The sequence below is a fragment of the Tyto alba genome, unplaced genomic scaffold, assembly GCF_018691265.1.
Source record: "Tyto alba isolate M040663 unplaced genomic scaffold, T.alba_DEE_v4.0 Super-Scaffold_7, whole genome shotgun sequence".
Classification (NCBI taxonomy): Eukaryota; Metazoa; Chordata; class Aves; order Strigiformes; family Tytonidae; genus Tyto; species Tyto alba.
The window spans coordinates 378,977-395,021 of NW_024881328.1; the positions used below are offsets into that span (position 1 = coordinate 378,977).

General features: G+C 36.9%; 1 protein-coding gene across 11 annotated transcripts in view; it reads left to right on the forward strand.

Moving 5' to 3' along the window:
- The window catches only part of WDSUB1 (WD repeat, sterile alpha motif and U-box domain containing 1), a 31,091-nt gene that overhangs the window by 10,318 nt on the left and 4,728 nt on the right, over positions 1-16,045 (forward strand). For 10 of the 11 annotated variants that reach the window (XM_032992654.2, XM_032992653.2, XM_032992656.2 and 7 more), the window contains 6 exons: positions 1,186-1,278; positions 2,075-2,168; positions 4,291-4,324; positions 5,554-5,594; positions 5,682-5,788; positions 6,690-6,869. In XM_032992654.2, the coding sequence (XP_032848545.1) occupies positions 1,186-1,278; positions 2,075-2,168; positions 4,291-4,324; positions 5,554-5,594; positions 5,682-5,788; positions 6,690-6,869 (549 nt within the window). The remainder of the gene's footprint in view (positions 1-1,185; positions 1,279-2,074; positions 2,169-4,290; positions 4,325-5,553; positions 5,595-5,681; positions 5,789-6,689; positions 6,870-16,045) is intronic. The other variant, XM_032992660.2, reaches the window with a different exon arrangement.

The following is a 16,045-nucleotide window of genomic DNA, read 5'->3' on the forward strand; positions in this document are numbered from 1 at the left end:
GACGAGGTTTCCAAGTAACATGTTCTTAGTTACAAAGAAACGTGTGTTTTAGCAGCATGATAGCTAATGTGTGCTACTCATCTCTCCATAAGACCCAAATCTTACACTGTGGAATCCCAGCAAAAATTATGCACTTTGGTGCTTTAATGTTTCACAGATTTGAGGTAAGTCCTAAGATCTACCACAGTCACAGTAGCTCTTGTTGTTCCTGTGAACAAACAGATCTGTGTATACTAGGATTTTATTGTGATAACAATGTGAAAGTAAAATACACTGTGTAGTGCAAAAATGGAGATAAAATCTTTGGGGTTGTTTTGTAAGACACTTGACAGCAAATATTTTGACATTTCTGGTAACAACAGAGCTGGAAAGATGAGCCTTTAAAATGTCTGTCACAATTTTCTGATTGGCAGCCTTAATCCTGGTGATGCTGGTAGGAGTTCAAAGACTTGGTACTGGCAGAGGAATGCTACTGAAAGATTGTTATGGTGACTTGTGTCAGGCTGATAGGCCAGCTCAGTGGAGTAGAAGAGCAGAAATAATTTGGCATGGGATGTAAAAAAAAAAAAAAATAAAATTATAATGGGCTGAAACAACACATGAAGAATGGAACATGATAATTCAGAAATGTTCATATCCACTAAGTTGAGAGGGGAAAGTTATAAAATTATTACCACTTTATTTCATCTTTAATGCAGTATTTCTCAAGTAGTTGGCTGGATTGCAGTCATGAAACGTCACTTGGTTTATAAAAGTGAAAAGTTGAACATTTAAAATTACTAAAATAGCCTGTCATATACTCTCAAATTTTGTACATGCATATGTGGTTAAGTTTGAGAACTACTGAACTGTAGAAGAAAGATAGAACCATGTAATTTGGTTAAAAGACTATTTTGTTTCACTCAGTAGATAGAGGAATAAAATACTTACCATCAAGAAAACTTAAAATATGAGCTCAGTTCTGGTTTTTATCTGCTTGTTCAGGAAACAGTATAACAGTGATACCTATTTCTTTCTTCTAAATGCTTTTAGAAGTTCTGCAGTTATTTTTATTAACACTTTAAAAGTAGTACTGAGATTAAGGAAATGTACCAAATTCCAATGTAAGAATGATGATGTATTTTTACTGACGTGCTGTTATTTTCAGTGCTTCTGATTCCCATTAATACATTTAAATATTATCAGGTGGTGAGCATGGATTCACATACTTCCAGATGGCTTCTTGTGGTCAAGATAATCAGCTCAAACTCTGGCTTATTTTGTTTGCAGATTTCTTAGGTGTGTGATGGTTTTTTCATATTCCAATGTCTTAACTCTTTAGTGACAATTTAAATATAGGATCAAAAGTATGCTACTGTCATGGATTCACAGCCAAACTAACCACAAGTTCAAAGTTTTCTTTTAATCGTTTAGCGCAAGAGCAGCTAAGTCACGCAGCACTTTGTGACATTGGACCCTGTACATTTGATTTAGTGATCTATTTACCAATAATAGTAAAAGTGAAGATTTTAAAAAGAAATTCACCCAATTCCCTCAAACTTCTTGTGATAAACATTCGGTTTTGTTAGCATTTTAATCAGTAACCAGTGGTAACCAATAGCATTTCTACTGTGGCCTTTGAGTAGATTGGTAGGTTGAAACCTCTTAATCTACCAGGCCAGGGAGAGGTTTCCTTTCAGCTTTCAGTACATCTTGGCCATTGAGCAAGAGCTGGAGAAATGAAAACAGTGTTGGCTCCTGCTAAAACTGCAGTGTAAGATGTGTGACTGCTATGTAGAGACTAGGCAGATGGCCAAAAACATCTTTAGATGGTATTTTTTTGTAATGTCTTTTATATAGAAGTCTGTAAGATCGAATATTCTGTCTAAAACACTGTATAGGCATGCTAAGACTACTAATTGGGGAAGTCAGAGATGTTAAAATTAAGTTGTCTCTGTGATCTTTTATCACCTTTTTTTGTAGACAGTGTGTCACAGAGTCAAATCTTTGGTGCATGTTTATGCTTCTAAAAGCAGCTTGTCTTACAGCTTGTCAGATATGTCCATATGTAATAATTTACTTCTTGTATTTTTAGGTGTTGAATTAAAATATAAATGCACATTGAATGGACATTCTGCCCCAGTTCTGGCTTGTGCATTTTCTTATGATGGGCAGATGTTAGTTTCAGGGTAAGCAGTATCTTTTACTTGTTTAAATTTCATGCAGATGCCTGTTCAGGTTCATGCTTCAGTATTGTAAAATGAAGTTCAAAAGAGTTGGAGATTTAAAAATATATTTTTCAAGAATTAAGCAGTAGTTCTGTGACCTCCAGAACTGTTGAAGTGTCTTTGCAATTGGTCTGTGTCTTGTGGGTGATTGAGTTTGAAATCTAGGATGTTGCAAGCTCTGTTCTCTTGAGTGTTGTAGTGAGTTTCCTGATTTCCTGGTTTTGGGGCATATATGTGGCCTTTCATATGGATATTCTCTTATCTATTAAAAATAAAAATCTACAGTGCAGTCTTACCGTCTCTTTGGGACACCATTTAGGATTTCCTGCTAACTCATGCACTTTCAGGAACTTTTTAGAAAGTTAAATATCTTGAGATAGATTTGGTTGGAATTCAGCATTTCTTCACTGATCCACACCCGGACTATGGCAAGATAAGCCTTTTTTCCATAAAAAGTGCGTGATTGAGATAATTGTAGTCCTGTGGGTTTGATGTCAGCCCTGTACAGAATAATGGTTAAGATCCAAATTAGTCATCAGCCATCAGTTAGAGACTAATGCTATTACCAGTCTTTGTTAGAGGGTCATAAGGGATTTGCCAGTGTCAATCCAAGGTCACTCTGTCATGTTTGAAAGGCTCAGGAGGGTGGAGGTCGTGGCAAGATTGCTGATGCCTGGAAAGATGCAAATGTCACACCTCCAAGAAAGGGAAAGGATCCAGGGAACTACAGGCCAGTCAGCCTAACTTCCATCTCTGAGAAGGTTATGGAGCAAATCCTTCCAGTGGGCTTGGAAGCCATTTCCAAGTACAACGTGCTTGGGGAAAGCAGCAGGGATTGAACAAGAGCAAACTGAGCCTGACCAACCTGACTGCCTTCTGTGATTTGCACCTCAACTTAAGCAGGGCTTTTGACATGGTCTCCCGATGTCTTGCAGTCAAATTGGGAGGTATAGATCAGAAAGGTGGATGGCAGGTTGTGTGGGAAAATGGTGGGACTGACAAGTTCAAATTGTTGTTGATGCTTAGCAGCACTAAGATGAACTGGCAGCTGGTTGCTAGTGGCATTCTGTAGGGATCAGGCTATTGAAAGAGGAAATTATAAATAAGGTAGATATTTAGGTTTTTATGAATATTAATGACTATGCTTTTATTCTGCACTTCTCATGAGGAATGCTTAATCACTTCTGAACTAAGTGGCAACTTGAAATAAATAAAATGATTCAACTCTAAAGTTTAATTGGCTTTTTTATGAAGACTTTCTAAACTGAAACAGAAAGAGTGATGTCTTGAAAAGGAAAAAGAAAAGACTACAATAACCAACAAATAAATGTAAAACTATACAAGCCCCAGGAGACAATACCTTGCTTTGACATTTTGCTTTGTATTCTTTTTAAGGGAGTCTTTTCCAGTATCTGAAAATCATTGTGAATGTTTGTGATCTAGAGTTACTTTATTTTCCATTAGACATGTGGATTATTGTTTTCGCTTATATTGTCATAAGTGAAATGAAATGTCTATCCCATAGAGCCTTTCAGGAAACACTGCTGTCATGGTAAATAACTGCAGTTTGTATTTCATGAAATACTTTATGTATTGGTTGCATTGCACCACTATATTTTATGTATTGCATTGCACTACTTCCTCTAGCTTGCTTTGCAAATGAAACGGTTTCAAAAATAAATAGAAGTGCTGAGAGGAGATCATGGATAGCCAGATTATGTGCATCTGCTTTACGGATACTGCTTGCAAAGGTAATTGCTTGGTACAGACAGTGGGGAGCCATGGGAGTGGAGGCCAGTTTGCGTAAGCACTGTGCAAATCCTCTACATCAGAAATTCTTGTGGAAGTGCAGAGTTTTCGTATTTAGCTACTGTTGTTTACATCATGCTGGAGGTACAGCTAATTGTCATTTTAAGGTGGGCATGGGTGGGGTGGATTTAGATATCTGAGCTTTAATAAAATGGTGGTAAGAAATCTGTTTGCTCTTATTTTGTTTGTGGAAGAGGTTTTTTTCTTCTTAATTAAAAATATTTTCCTTTTTCCTCTCTGCATCATTTTAATGTCGATGTGTTTTTTTTAAAAGGTCTGTGGACAAGTGTGTCATAATATATGAAACTGTAAGTATAGCATAGTGCAATATCGTTCATTCGATTGTTGTCTTTAAATGCTAGCACTGCTTCTACAGTGTCTTATCAAATAAAGAATTATTAAAGAATAGAAACTATATAAACTCCAAATATTTACTGTGCATTTGGGGCAGGGGGGAAGAAGCTTGAGGAGGAATATCTCTCGAGAATTACTCAATCTTTCTCACTTCTTATTTACATTTCTTTGAGGGTTTTGTTATTTGATTTCTCTACAACAGAGTATTAATTAATTCCATACTTACATTTTATCTTTATATTAAAATAGAAGGATTTTTTATTATTCTAAATTTATCTTAACTTACAAAACAAGAAGGACTTTTGACGTAAAATTTGGAATGGTGATCAAAGAAATGCTTCCGTTAATTATACATAAAGTGCACATAAAATAGAAGCATAGAATAGAAGCATAATAAAGAATTCAAGAGAATTTTTATGTTAAATGGAGTGTCTCTTCTTTAAAACATGTTGTTTAGGTATTTTCTGTAATACTGTTATTATGTCCTTTGTGGTTCACATGCAAGTGGTATTTACGTTTAGTACTTTATGGTATTAATAATAATTTTGCTGAAAATGAAGGATGAACAAATTTTAAGCTTTTCCAGCTTGCTCTGCAATTCTATTGTACTGATACAATTTTTCAGTTAGGGCTAAAGTTCTTCACCAAAGTCACTAGTATGTAAGAAGTCCCCTAGATTTTTGGATCCCCAGAAAATTGTAAGATGCAGAGAACCATGTAGTATTTCATAATGCTATTTGTCAGGTTTTGTGGCCTTAGGTTTTTACCAAATGGGACAGTAACTTCCATAGCTGTTGAGAAGTAGGGACAATAAACCTTCATGGGACAGAGAGAGATTTCAGTCTAAAATAGGGCACTTTCCTCATCGTGGACAACTCAAAAAATTAGAATACTGACTGATCAGTTGATTCAGAGTAACTTTGCTCTTTGTCTTTCGATCTGTTTGTACCTGTCAAAGAAATAGTATCTTTCATAAGGAGAAAAATCTTTCAAATAGTAAGTTAAAACTATGTGGAAATTCAGGAATTTACTTTTTAGTAGCATCTAGTGGCCAAACAGGAGAACCACAGGTGCGATTTAGCAATAATAAGCAATGTTATTCCTTATTTTGAAAGAAAGTATACAAATGAATGAACGTTCTTTTTATTCTTTAAGATTTAAAATCATAAATATTCTTTTACAGAGTACTGGCAATATCCTTCATACTTTGTCTCAGCATACCAGGTAAGAATTCAGTATGATTATTTTGGTTTACTGGCAATAAATAAAATAAATCTTTGTGAATTTTAACACATTTATTTTTATTTGCAGATATGTTACAACTTGTGCTTTTGCACCATGTAGTCCCTTACTTGCCACAGGTTCAATGGATAAAACTGTGAACATATGGCAGTTTGACCATAAGCAACCCTGTGCAGGTTAGTGTGTGAAGTATTTTTAATCCGCTCTTTAAATTTAAAGCACAGTATTCTTGAACACCATCTGAAGATGCAAAAATGCCATTTTTTCTTACGTGCAGTTAGTTTGTAACTTCAGGATTATGTGCATGTTATTTATCTTTTCTCTGAATTGATCTTATTAATGTCCCATAAAGGTATCATTTTTTTTTGTTTTTTAAAGAAAAGATATACAAGAAGTATTTTATTAATTTGCTATGTCTTCTTTTCCGATATTCACAATTTCTTACTCTCTGGACAACATTTAAGAGAGAAATATTATTCCCAGAGTGGTGAAAGACTTTTTGGACAAGTATCATTGGCAATGATTTAAGCAGGAAAGATGCTAATAGCAAGCATAATTGTCAACATGAAATACAGCTTACCAGTTGCTATAGATGAAAAAAACAGGATAATTAATGTCACAAAAAATACCAGCACTTAAAGTATGTGAAACAAAGGTACATAGATCTTTGTTCAAGCACGAGAGTAAGTCTGGTGTTTGGTGTGCTTTTCTAAGGAGGGGTGAGACTTGGTTTCAGTGTCTGATGATGCTTTTCTGTTTTCTAGTTCAATTCAATTTGACAGAAGTTTAGACATCTGAAATATTAAATTCCTCTAAACTTGAAAACTGATAGGTAAAAGAGAAACATAAATTATTGCCCCCCACTAAAGTAATGTCTAATAGACACTTCTTTTATTAGATGTTGGGGAATCTGTAGTACTGAGAACACTTGAAAAAGCATTCATTACTGTCATTGTTCTTAGAACTGAGGCTTTTTTCATTGTTGTTTGATTTGGCTTTTTGGTGTGTGTGGGAGGGGGTTAGGGGAGGTGTTGTTTGGGGCTTTCTTTAACTGTCTTTTATCTTTCTTTGCCAAAGGAAATACTGTAGAAAATGAATCTAAGGTGGCTGTTGAGGAGTGGTCAGAGGATGATGTTTCAGCCTGGCTTTGTGCACAAGATTTAGCAGACTTCGTTGGGCTTTTCAAAATGAATAACATTGATGGCAAGCAACTACTAAATCTTACTAAAGAAAGTCTGACTAATGAATTAAAAATTGGTAAGAGTATAGAAATCAAAATAGCTTCTGATTTTTAGAGTAAGTGTGAAATGTTGGAATGAAAGTGAATTAGGACTTCCATACATGGATTTTTTTCTGCCTGAAATGCATTTTTATTTAATTACAAGGACTGATAAAAACCCCTAATGTCACATTATACTTTTTTTTTTTTTTCCATCCCCCCCTTCCTTTGTGTTTGCTTATACCTAGAGATGTAAAATGCACTTCCACCAACAGTGTGTTAAGTGGTCTAACCTGCTTTTGTTTCTAGTTTCCTTTTAGATCTTGTATCATTAAGCTCTGGAAAAGGAATTTCAGCTTTTGTGTATACTTAATGATTCTGACTTTGGTAAATAGGGTACTCTATAGTTTTTTCCTATCGCTTGCAAAAGTGTCATGTTTATAATACTGTGTGGTCGACTACTTGAATTTAGCAGTGAAATTCTTCAGTGTACTGTTACCATAATAGACAAACACAAGGTATGTTTTAGTTTTTGCTTATTTTGTAGATGAAGTATTTGATGTTGACATTTAGTGATGATCAAGCAAGAGTTGCCTGGCTCAGACACTTTATAATTCATCAGGTATTCCAGTTAATACATTGTCCTATCACTTTATTGCTAAACTGTGTTTATGTTTTAGAAGGAATCACAAGGAAGTGCTACATTAGTAATGATTCCACAGCAGTTATTCTGAAATAAGAAATTTAAGGATGGTGAATTACACTGGAACTTTCTGAATATAAGTTCCCTGTTCATTTTGATGGCTAGATTTAGGTGTAAATAAGGTGCTGGTATGTTTGCCAGTGTGAGATCAAGTATAGAAAAAGGCTGAGTTAAGAAACCTTTTAAAAAGTATGGGTTTATTTTTAGAAATTAGTATTCTTCATTGTAGGAAGACTGCTCCCTTCCTTTTTAATTTTGAGTGTGCATGGTATTGGTCTGTATCAGATCATAGTATCTCTGTGTATCAGCCAGCGCTGTTGAATTCTATAAATCAACAGACTTGCTGGGAATCTGTCAGGAATTGTCATCCATGAAAGACACTTGGCTTCATCAGTTTCTGCACACGTTTTCTTTTAACATTGGATTAGCCTAAAAGTGTTGCAGCAGTCACCAGCTGAGGCTAATCAAATAATGCTGACTAGAAAGTTATGTGAGAATTGAATGCAGTGTGACCAATGATAAGGACTGACCTGCTGAATATATCATTCTCTGTGGGGGAAAAAAATCAACAAAAGTATGTGTTAACTCCTAGGTTTGTAATGACACTCTCAAGAACCATTTCAAACTCAAATAAGAAAAGAAGATCTGAATTGTAAGAGCCCATTGTAATGCAGACTGTAAGATGCAAAGGATGGATTTGGCTATTAGACAGAGAACATACAGATTACAGGCTGGTTATGGGAAGCTGTTGCTTTCTGTGTCATTTACTATAAAAGGACTGATCGTACATATGAGCTGAAGTAGCTTCAGTATGTTCTTTCCCATTATCAGGTAAAATGCTCATTGCTCAGTATGTGTTCTCAAGACTTTGGTATCTTGCCATGCTTTTTCTTCAGTAGGTGCTTTATCACCCATCATAAGATTATAGGGTAAGAAGTCAGATTTTCACAGGTATCAGGCAGCTATGAGAAATTTTTTAAAAAGCTGTAACTGAAATCACTTACTGACTTAATAAACATGAGCTACTCCACAAATACGAACCAGCCTGTATGCAGTGTAAAGCAATGAGTTCCACTTTAATGGTTATATGAAAGATACTTTTAAAACAAAATAGTGAAATATACTACTCAAAGTCACCGAATAAAAGAATTGAAATCAGTCAATTCTGAAGTGGTAAATGCTTGTGATTCTGCTTCTACAGATCATTCTACAACTATAATTGACACATAATAGAAATCACAGCTTGATATAGTTGACTTGAAGAATTGCTCTCTGTCTGGCATGGCTCAAGCATTTACAAAATAGGAAAACACTATCTGCCCAAAATTTGCATGCTTTTCAGTGTTACTCAAATCCCAGTGTAACTAAATTCTAGTAGTCTATCACTATACAAATACTTGAATGAGCACATCTTTTCTCTCCTTGATAACCTGTTTTCTTTGCTCTAAGAATGCAACATTAACCAATTCCGTAAGATCTTACCAAAGAACTTTTGAGGGTTTTTTACAGTCTTTGCAAAGGGAAGATTTTTTAGACAATATTATGTGATGACTGATAGGATAGGAGCTTTTTCTTCTGTTATTTTATTAGTTGCTTACTTCTTGTCCTGTTAGTCTTTGCTTCAGCTGTGATTTGCATTTAATGAACAGAGTATCCTCATGCCTTTGGGTGTGTTTAAGAGAAAGTGATCAGAAAATGGCTTACATAACATTTCATTAGGTTCTTTGATTTTTCTTTTTTTTTTTTTTTTTTTTTGACAGCTTTTTGAAAGAATCCTTTATTACCATGCAAATGGAACTAGCCTTTTTCCAACCTAATTGTTATATAATATAAATAACACTGTATTAAACTCTATAAGATGCTGAGCAAGCGTAAAGTGGCCATTATATACATTCTGGCTGAAAATCTTGTGCATATTTAACAAAGTTCAGGATTTCTCACTTCTAACAGACACAGTGACACTTTCATTGCAATTCGGTGATGCAGCTAAGTCAGAAAAAAAAGAATACACATCCTCTTCCAATTCAAAATAGAAGGTGGAGGTACACTGTTCCATGCCTGCATATTCGTTTTCCTGTTAGGTTAACTGAATGTGTTAATGTAAGGTGAATCTTAACTTCCGTTTGTTTGCAGAGGATGGGCAGGAGGTGAGACTAAGTCTAATTTTTGGAAAACCACACCTTCAGTTTAGGGGTTAGTGCCATACAGAGTATTTTTATCACTGTAATATCACAACTTGTAGAGAAGTTGGAGGCATGCCACATACTTTCCCTTCTTCTGCAGCACACTGAGAGACTTCTTTTCATGTGACTATCCTGATTTACGTTAGGTATGGAAAGAAAAGAGGTTTTCTTAAAGACAGCTCAACCCTTTCCTCACTTACTGCAGCATGTCCTTAGAACCTAAATCAAGGATGAATACTCATAAACGGAATTTTTAAATCTTGAATCCAGCTGACTTTGTCTTCTCTTCATCAGAAAAGTGCTGTCGAAGATGTGGGGTTTTTTTCTCTTCCTCTTTTGAGTTTAAGGTTTCACTCTACATAGATGCAAAAAGTATGAGCAAGTTCTTTCCTGTGTCACATTTTTATCAAGAAACTCTGGGTCTGAGAATGATCTTGAAAACAATACTTTGGAGCTGAATTTGAATCACTTGTGATTCACCGTGCTTTACATGTATACTGAAGTAGGAGTGAACTTTGGGGGAATTACTCAGTGTACATTAAACAGAAAATTGCATGTGCTTTGCCTATATCAACAAAATCTCATTTTAAGTGTTCTTTTATAATGAGTTTTCAAAAGATGATGTGTGATGGACAATTCTTTAATCCCTTACTAGAGATTTAATCAGGAGGTAGTTAACTGAAGTGCAAACTGAATGTGATAATCTTTAATCTGTTTGCATGAGAGGAATTTAGGAAAAATTGCCCATGTGCTGAAAATTGTGGAAGATGCCATCAAAATCCAGTTATAACTATAGAATTATTTGGCTCCTTTTTAATCTTCCTTTCCTTAGGTTATATTCTTAATATTTCTTGATCTGAAACTGATCTTGTAGATTTTTACAAAATTGCCATATAAACTCTTCCTAAGAATAAGCATGAACTTCTATTGTATTTCAGTACTGTATATCAATTCTTACATTGTCCTTATCTTTACATATGTCATTACATAATCCTTATTAAGGAAATATAGGTGAATTTTTTTCTTTCACATATATTTTTCTTACTCTGACATCTGTTGTCTTTGCTGGTTGAAATGACAAGTATCCATGTGACTGAGTTTTACCCATTTGTGCACATTGTTTGAGGCAGCTGATTAATTGTACTGCTGGAAGCACTGGTGTGTTAAGGCCAGTCTGCATGGCAGTCTGCAGATGGAGTAGAGCAGTTCGCTGTAAGACTGTTTGCATCAACTCTTTATTTTAGTACTGAAGATGGAAGATTAACCAGAGTAGCAGCTAGTATTTACCACTACTAGGTGGGAAGAACTGTCACACATTACACCCTCAGGTTTCTTGACATCAAACAGTTTTTAAAAGGAGGAATGTTTTATGCTGCTGCAGGATGAAGATTACTGATATGTGGGATGCATTTCCAGTCTTGACAGGTTAAAATTGTAGTGACAGTTTGTAGAACTATAAAATTACTTTTCTCATTGTCAGATTTCTTTTTTCCTCATCTACTCAGAATTAAGTTGGAAAGAATAGCTGCTGTCTCAAACACAGATATGACTCTTTTTTTCTGATTTGCAGCTATGGTATATTCTCAGTAAATAGGTAATAGTAAGAACTCAAATAAGTTTTGGGATGCTTAAATGATCTTGGGCTCCTTCATGGGGCAATATGTGTTAATTGGTATTTGTGATGCCTTACTGATCATGAAAAAGAGTGTATGCCACAATACGTACATTGTAGAGAAAAGAAATTCCAGGTCCCACAAACCTCAGATAAGTGTATTCTTCTTTATAAAAAACCCAACAAAACTAATGCAGTTTTCAAAGACAAAATACCAGCACTCAGGCTCCACAGGTCATTTTTATGAAAAAGAGATTGATTGTATTTAACCGAACTTAAATGAATGAATTGAATCTTTACCAAAACCGAAGTTTCTTACCTCTCACAATAACAGGCCCCTCTTCCCCCAGCCATCACCACCACTGCATTTTTATCTTTTCCTAAGGGTTTTTCTTCTCTGCTAAGAACCTGCTCTACTACCTTTACTTGTGATAGTGCATTACTGTATCTATTTTGAGAACATTAGTAATATGGTATTCATATACCATCAAATTTTTAAATACAAATTGTGAACACTAAGTATATGTTAGGCTGGACCTGTATGTCAGTATAAAAGGCAGTGATGACTAGGTTACTGGACATGTTAATGGTGCTTTTTGAAAACAATTTCTTCTGCAATGTTGTGCTCCCTGCCCAACGTATAAGACTGTGTTCACTTCCGGTCAGAAGTTACATGCATATTTTCAGCATGACTTTCCTCTTGGATACAGCTGTTTTGGTTCCCCCCACCTCACCCTAAATCAAATATGCATTATCTTTGTTTACATGGAGTGAGCGCGTGGTCCTTTCACAGCTTTCTGCTTGGGCTGTCTTCTTTGATAGTGAAACTATAAATGTAAGTCATTTAGTATAGCACTTTAGATAGCATAATTGAAGCACTTATATCTTACGTGCTTTGCAGGTAGTCGTGCCACTATGGTATTTTGTTGGGCTTTATTTATAGTGAATGAGAATTATACATTGATTCTGCAAAGTGTGTGGGAATAAACATAACTTGTGTGTCCCCACTCCCTCCCCTCCTTTAGTGGTTGGAATCAAGCATTAAACTAGATTGTGAACAATCTTTTTGACAGAGGTATTCCTAAAATATATCTCACAAAGTATAATCAAAAGTGATGAGAATTTATAAAATGCTTAGGTTCCCATACATTAGTCTCAATGTAATTTGTAAGTGTAAAGCCCTGCCATGAATCCAAATTTAAGTTAGCAGCATTTGTGCTATTTCATAATATCTAATTCTTTGCCAAACATTAAAAAAAAAAAAAACAAAAAAACAAAACCAAAACCAACCAACCAAACAAAAAACCAACAGAGGTGAGCAACTCATCAAGATACTCCTACGTTGCTCTCTGGAGCTGATAGAAGAGAACTTAATGAACATTTTCTGCGGTTAGTTTAGCACTACCAGTTTTGCACAGTGCTAGCGTCGGGGGGAAACAATCTTATGCATTGTAATAAAGAAGCTCCATTACTGAGACCTTGAAGAAAAGGTAGAGGTCTCTGTATCATCAGGGCTTCAGTATGTGTTACCCAGGTTTTTTAAGGTTTATCATAGTCTGGCCAAGGGGATTGTCTACAGTGAGGTTGGTTTTTTATTTTTTTACGAACGGACAGTTGAGAGGGAGTAAATGAAGTTTTATGATTTTATTGATACTGTATGAATGAGAGTGCAGCTTGTTGTAAAGGTGGTGCACTTTTCTGGGGACAGGAATGCCAGTGTACAATTTAATTGTAAAAATAAGTTATTTCCATTTTGATACAGGTTGCTTACACAAGCATTGCCTGAGTATTGAGGTACTGCAAGTCTTAAGACCTTATCTGTCATGAAATAGGAACATACAACAATGAAGTGTAATTTGCAGGCACACTGTGCAAGCACACCTTATGGTTGTTTTGATGCATTATTTGAAGACAGCAAAGCTACTGTTGATGCATCTTCACTTTATCGGCTTGAGAGCCTCTGAATTTAACAGTCTGAAAGAAAACAAGGCACAACCATAATTGAGTTTGTAGTTTTATTTTTCGATTAGGAGGACATTAATTTTTTAAAAAGATTAGGTTCAGGCATTATTCAGTCGTCCTTTTATGAGCCATAGGACAGCAATAATATACAGCAGGTGTAGTGTAATTGTAAGAGAGCTGTAAATGATCTTGTATGACAAAAGCTAATGTGAAGGGTAGGGGAAATAAAATGAATTATACTTTTACTGGAATGGTATGTCCTCACACTTAGTATGACTGGAAGGACACCACAGTCAATAAAAAAGAAGACAGTCCCTGTAATGTTAGTGGTATTCAGATTTTTACTCTGTAATTACTTTTTTAATCCCTTCAAACAGATAGTCACTGCGCCAATAGTGTGTTGTGCAACACATCAGGCATTCAGAGAAATGACTGTATTTGTGGCTTGAAATTAGTTCTTTACGCTGTGCCAGCGCCTTTTATTTTGGATCTTGCCACTTTTATGCCTTGTATTAAATTTAAAACAACTTTTATATCAACTTAAATGTTTTAAGATTTCAAAGTTGTGTCAATATTTTAAAACCATTTTTCTAAGACCAGTATTAAAAAATCGTTCTAAGATTTGTTGATGAGCTTTTTCACAGTCCCTCTGGCAAGGTAATGTTTTTATTTTTTTTTTTTAACTGTGGCACAGTTGGAAGTTAAACACTCATTCTGCCGTTGTAGAGGGGAAGAAAGACACAGCTAAGAAGTGAGTAGGTGTGATACTTGCCATTCAGCAGAAATCAGCTTCACAGGTAGACTGACACGATCTAGGGAAAAAAGTGGGGTATCAGGAAGGTAATTTTGCATACATGCTATCATAGGTTCATAGAATCACAGACTGGTTTGGATTGGAAGGGACCTCAAAGCCCCCCCAGTGGCACCCCCTGCCCCGGGCAGGGCCCCCTTCCCCCAGCCCAGGGGGCTCCCAGCCCCGTCCAACCTGGCCTTGAACCCTGCCAGGGAGGGGGCACCCACAGCTGCTCTGGGCAACCTGTCATGGAAAAAAAGAGTTCTTCCTCACCCCCAATCTAAACCTACCCTCTTTCAGTTTAAAAGCATTTCCCCTTGCCCTGTCACTGCAGGGCCTGGTAAAAAGCATGTGTGTCTCTTTCTTATGATCCCACCTGATATATTGAAAGGCTGCAATCAGGTCTCCCCACAGCCTTCTCTCTCCAGGCTGAACAATTGCAACGCTCTCAGCCTTTCTTCACGGGAGAGGGGTTCCAGTCCTCTCCTCACTGTTGTGGTCTCCTCTGGACCTGCCCCAACAGGTCCGTGTCGGTCTTGTAGTGGGGACCCCAGAGCTGGACGCAGTGTTCCACGTGGGGTGTCATGAGAGAGGAGTACAGGGGGAGAATCACCTCCTTTGACCTGGACATGCTTGCTTTGATGCAGCCCAGAATATGGCTGGATTTCTGGGCTGCAAGCACACATTGCTGGCTCATACCTAATTTTACATCTACCAACATTCCCAAGTCCTCCTCTGCAGGGCTGCTCTTGATCCATTTGTCCCCCGTTCTGTACTGATACTGGGGATTGCCCTTACCCAGATGCAGGACCTTGTACTTGGCCTTTTTTAACTTCATGAGTTGGCCTACTCCTCAAGCCTGTCAAGTTCCCTCCAGATGGCATCTCTTCCCTCAAACGAATCAACTGCACCACTCAACTGTCATCTGCAAACTTGCCAAGGGTGTACTCAATGCCACTGTCGATGCCACCGATGAAGATATTAAATAGCATTGGTCCAAAGTATAGACCCTTGAGGGACACCGCTCGTTACTGGTTTCCATTTGGACATTGAGCTGTTGACTGCAACTCTTTGGACATGGCCAGCTAGCCAACTCCTTATCCTTCTAACAGTCCATCCATTAAACCCATCTCTAATTTAGACACAGGGATGTTGTGTGGGACCGTGTTAAAGGCCTTACAAGAGTCCAGATGGATGATATCGATAGTCTTCCCTTATCCACCAGTGCAGTCATAGAAGGCCACCAGATGAATCAGGCATGATTTGCCCTTTGTGAAGCCATGTAGGCTGTCTCTAATCACCTCACTGTCATCCGTATGCTTTGCCATAGCTTACAGGAGGATCTGTTCTGTGTCCTTACCAGGTGGGGCTGACTGGTCAGTAGTTCCTAGGGTCCTTTATACCATTTTTAAAAATGGGTCAGTGAAACTGTAACTCAAACTGAGGAATGGAACCCCTACAACTGGCGTGTGGTTTTATTCTTGGTGCTGCGTGCTTCCATTTTGTAAATGGGCACTCATTGTTACCACTTACAGTGAAGGTGAATGCATGTATTAACGGTGGCCTGAATTCAAGTAGGAACGTGGTTCTGGATTTCCAGTACTAGAATCACAAGAACTCATAAGGCCTGGATGCAAAGTCTCAACCTCTGTGTGAGTCTAATTATGTGTGTTGTGCAGACATGGCTCAAAAATAGAAGATTAAATATATGCTAGTAAACCTATACTTGTGTGAATGATTCCACTTTATGTGGTTTTTTTTTTCCTCCAAGTATGCCGTGCAAAGAGTATAAGGAATGGGGGCCAGAAGTTCTTAATGGAGTCTCCTGATCCTGCTACAGTGTCAGTGAATTTTGCTGTCCTGCTTGGTGTAATATTCTACAAGAAGAGTGGTTGATGCATACACTTAGGAAGTGAGAAAGGTGGACATGATGCTGCACAGCTTAAGGCACACTGGAATCC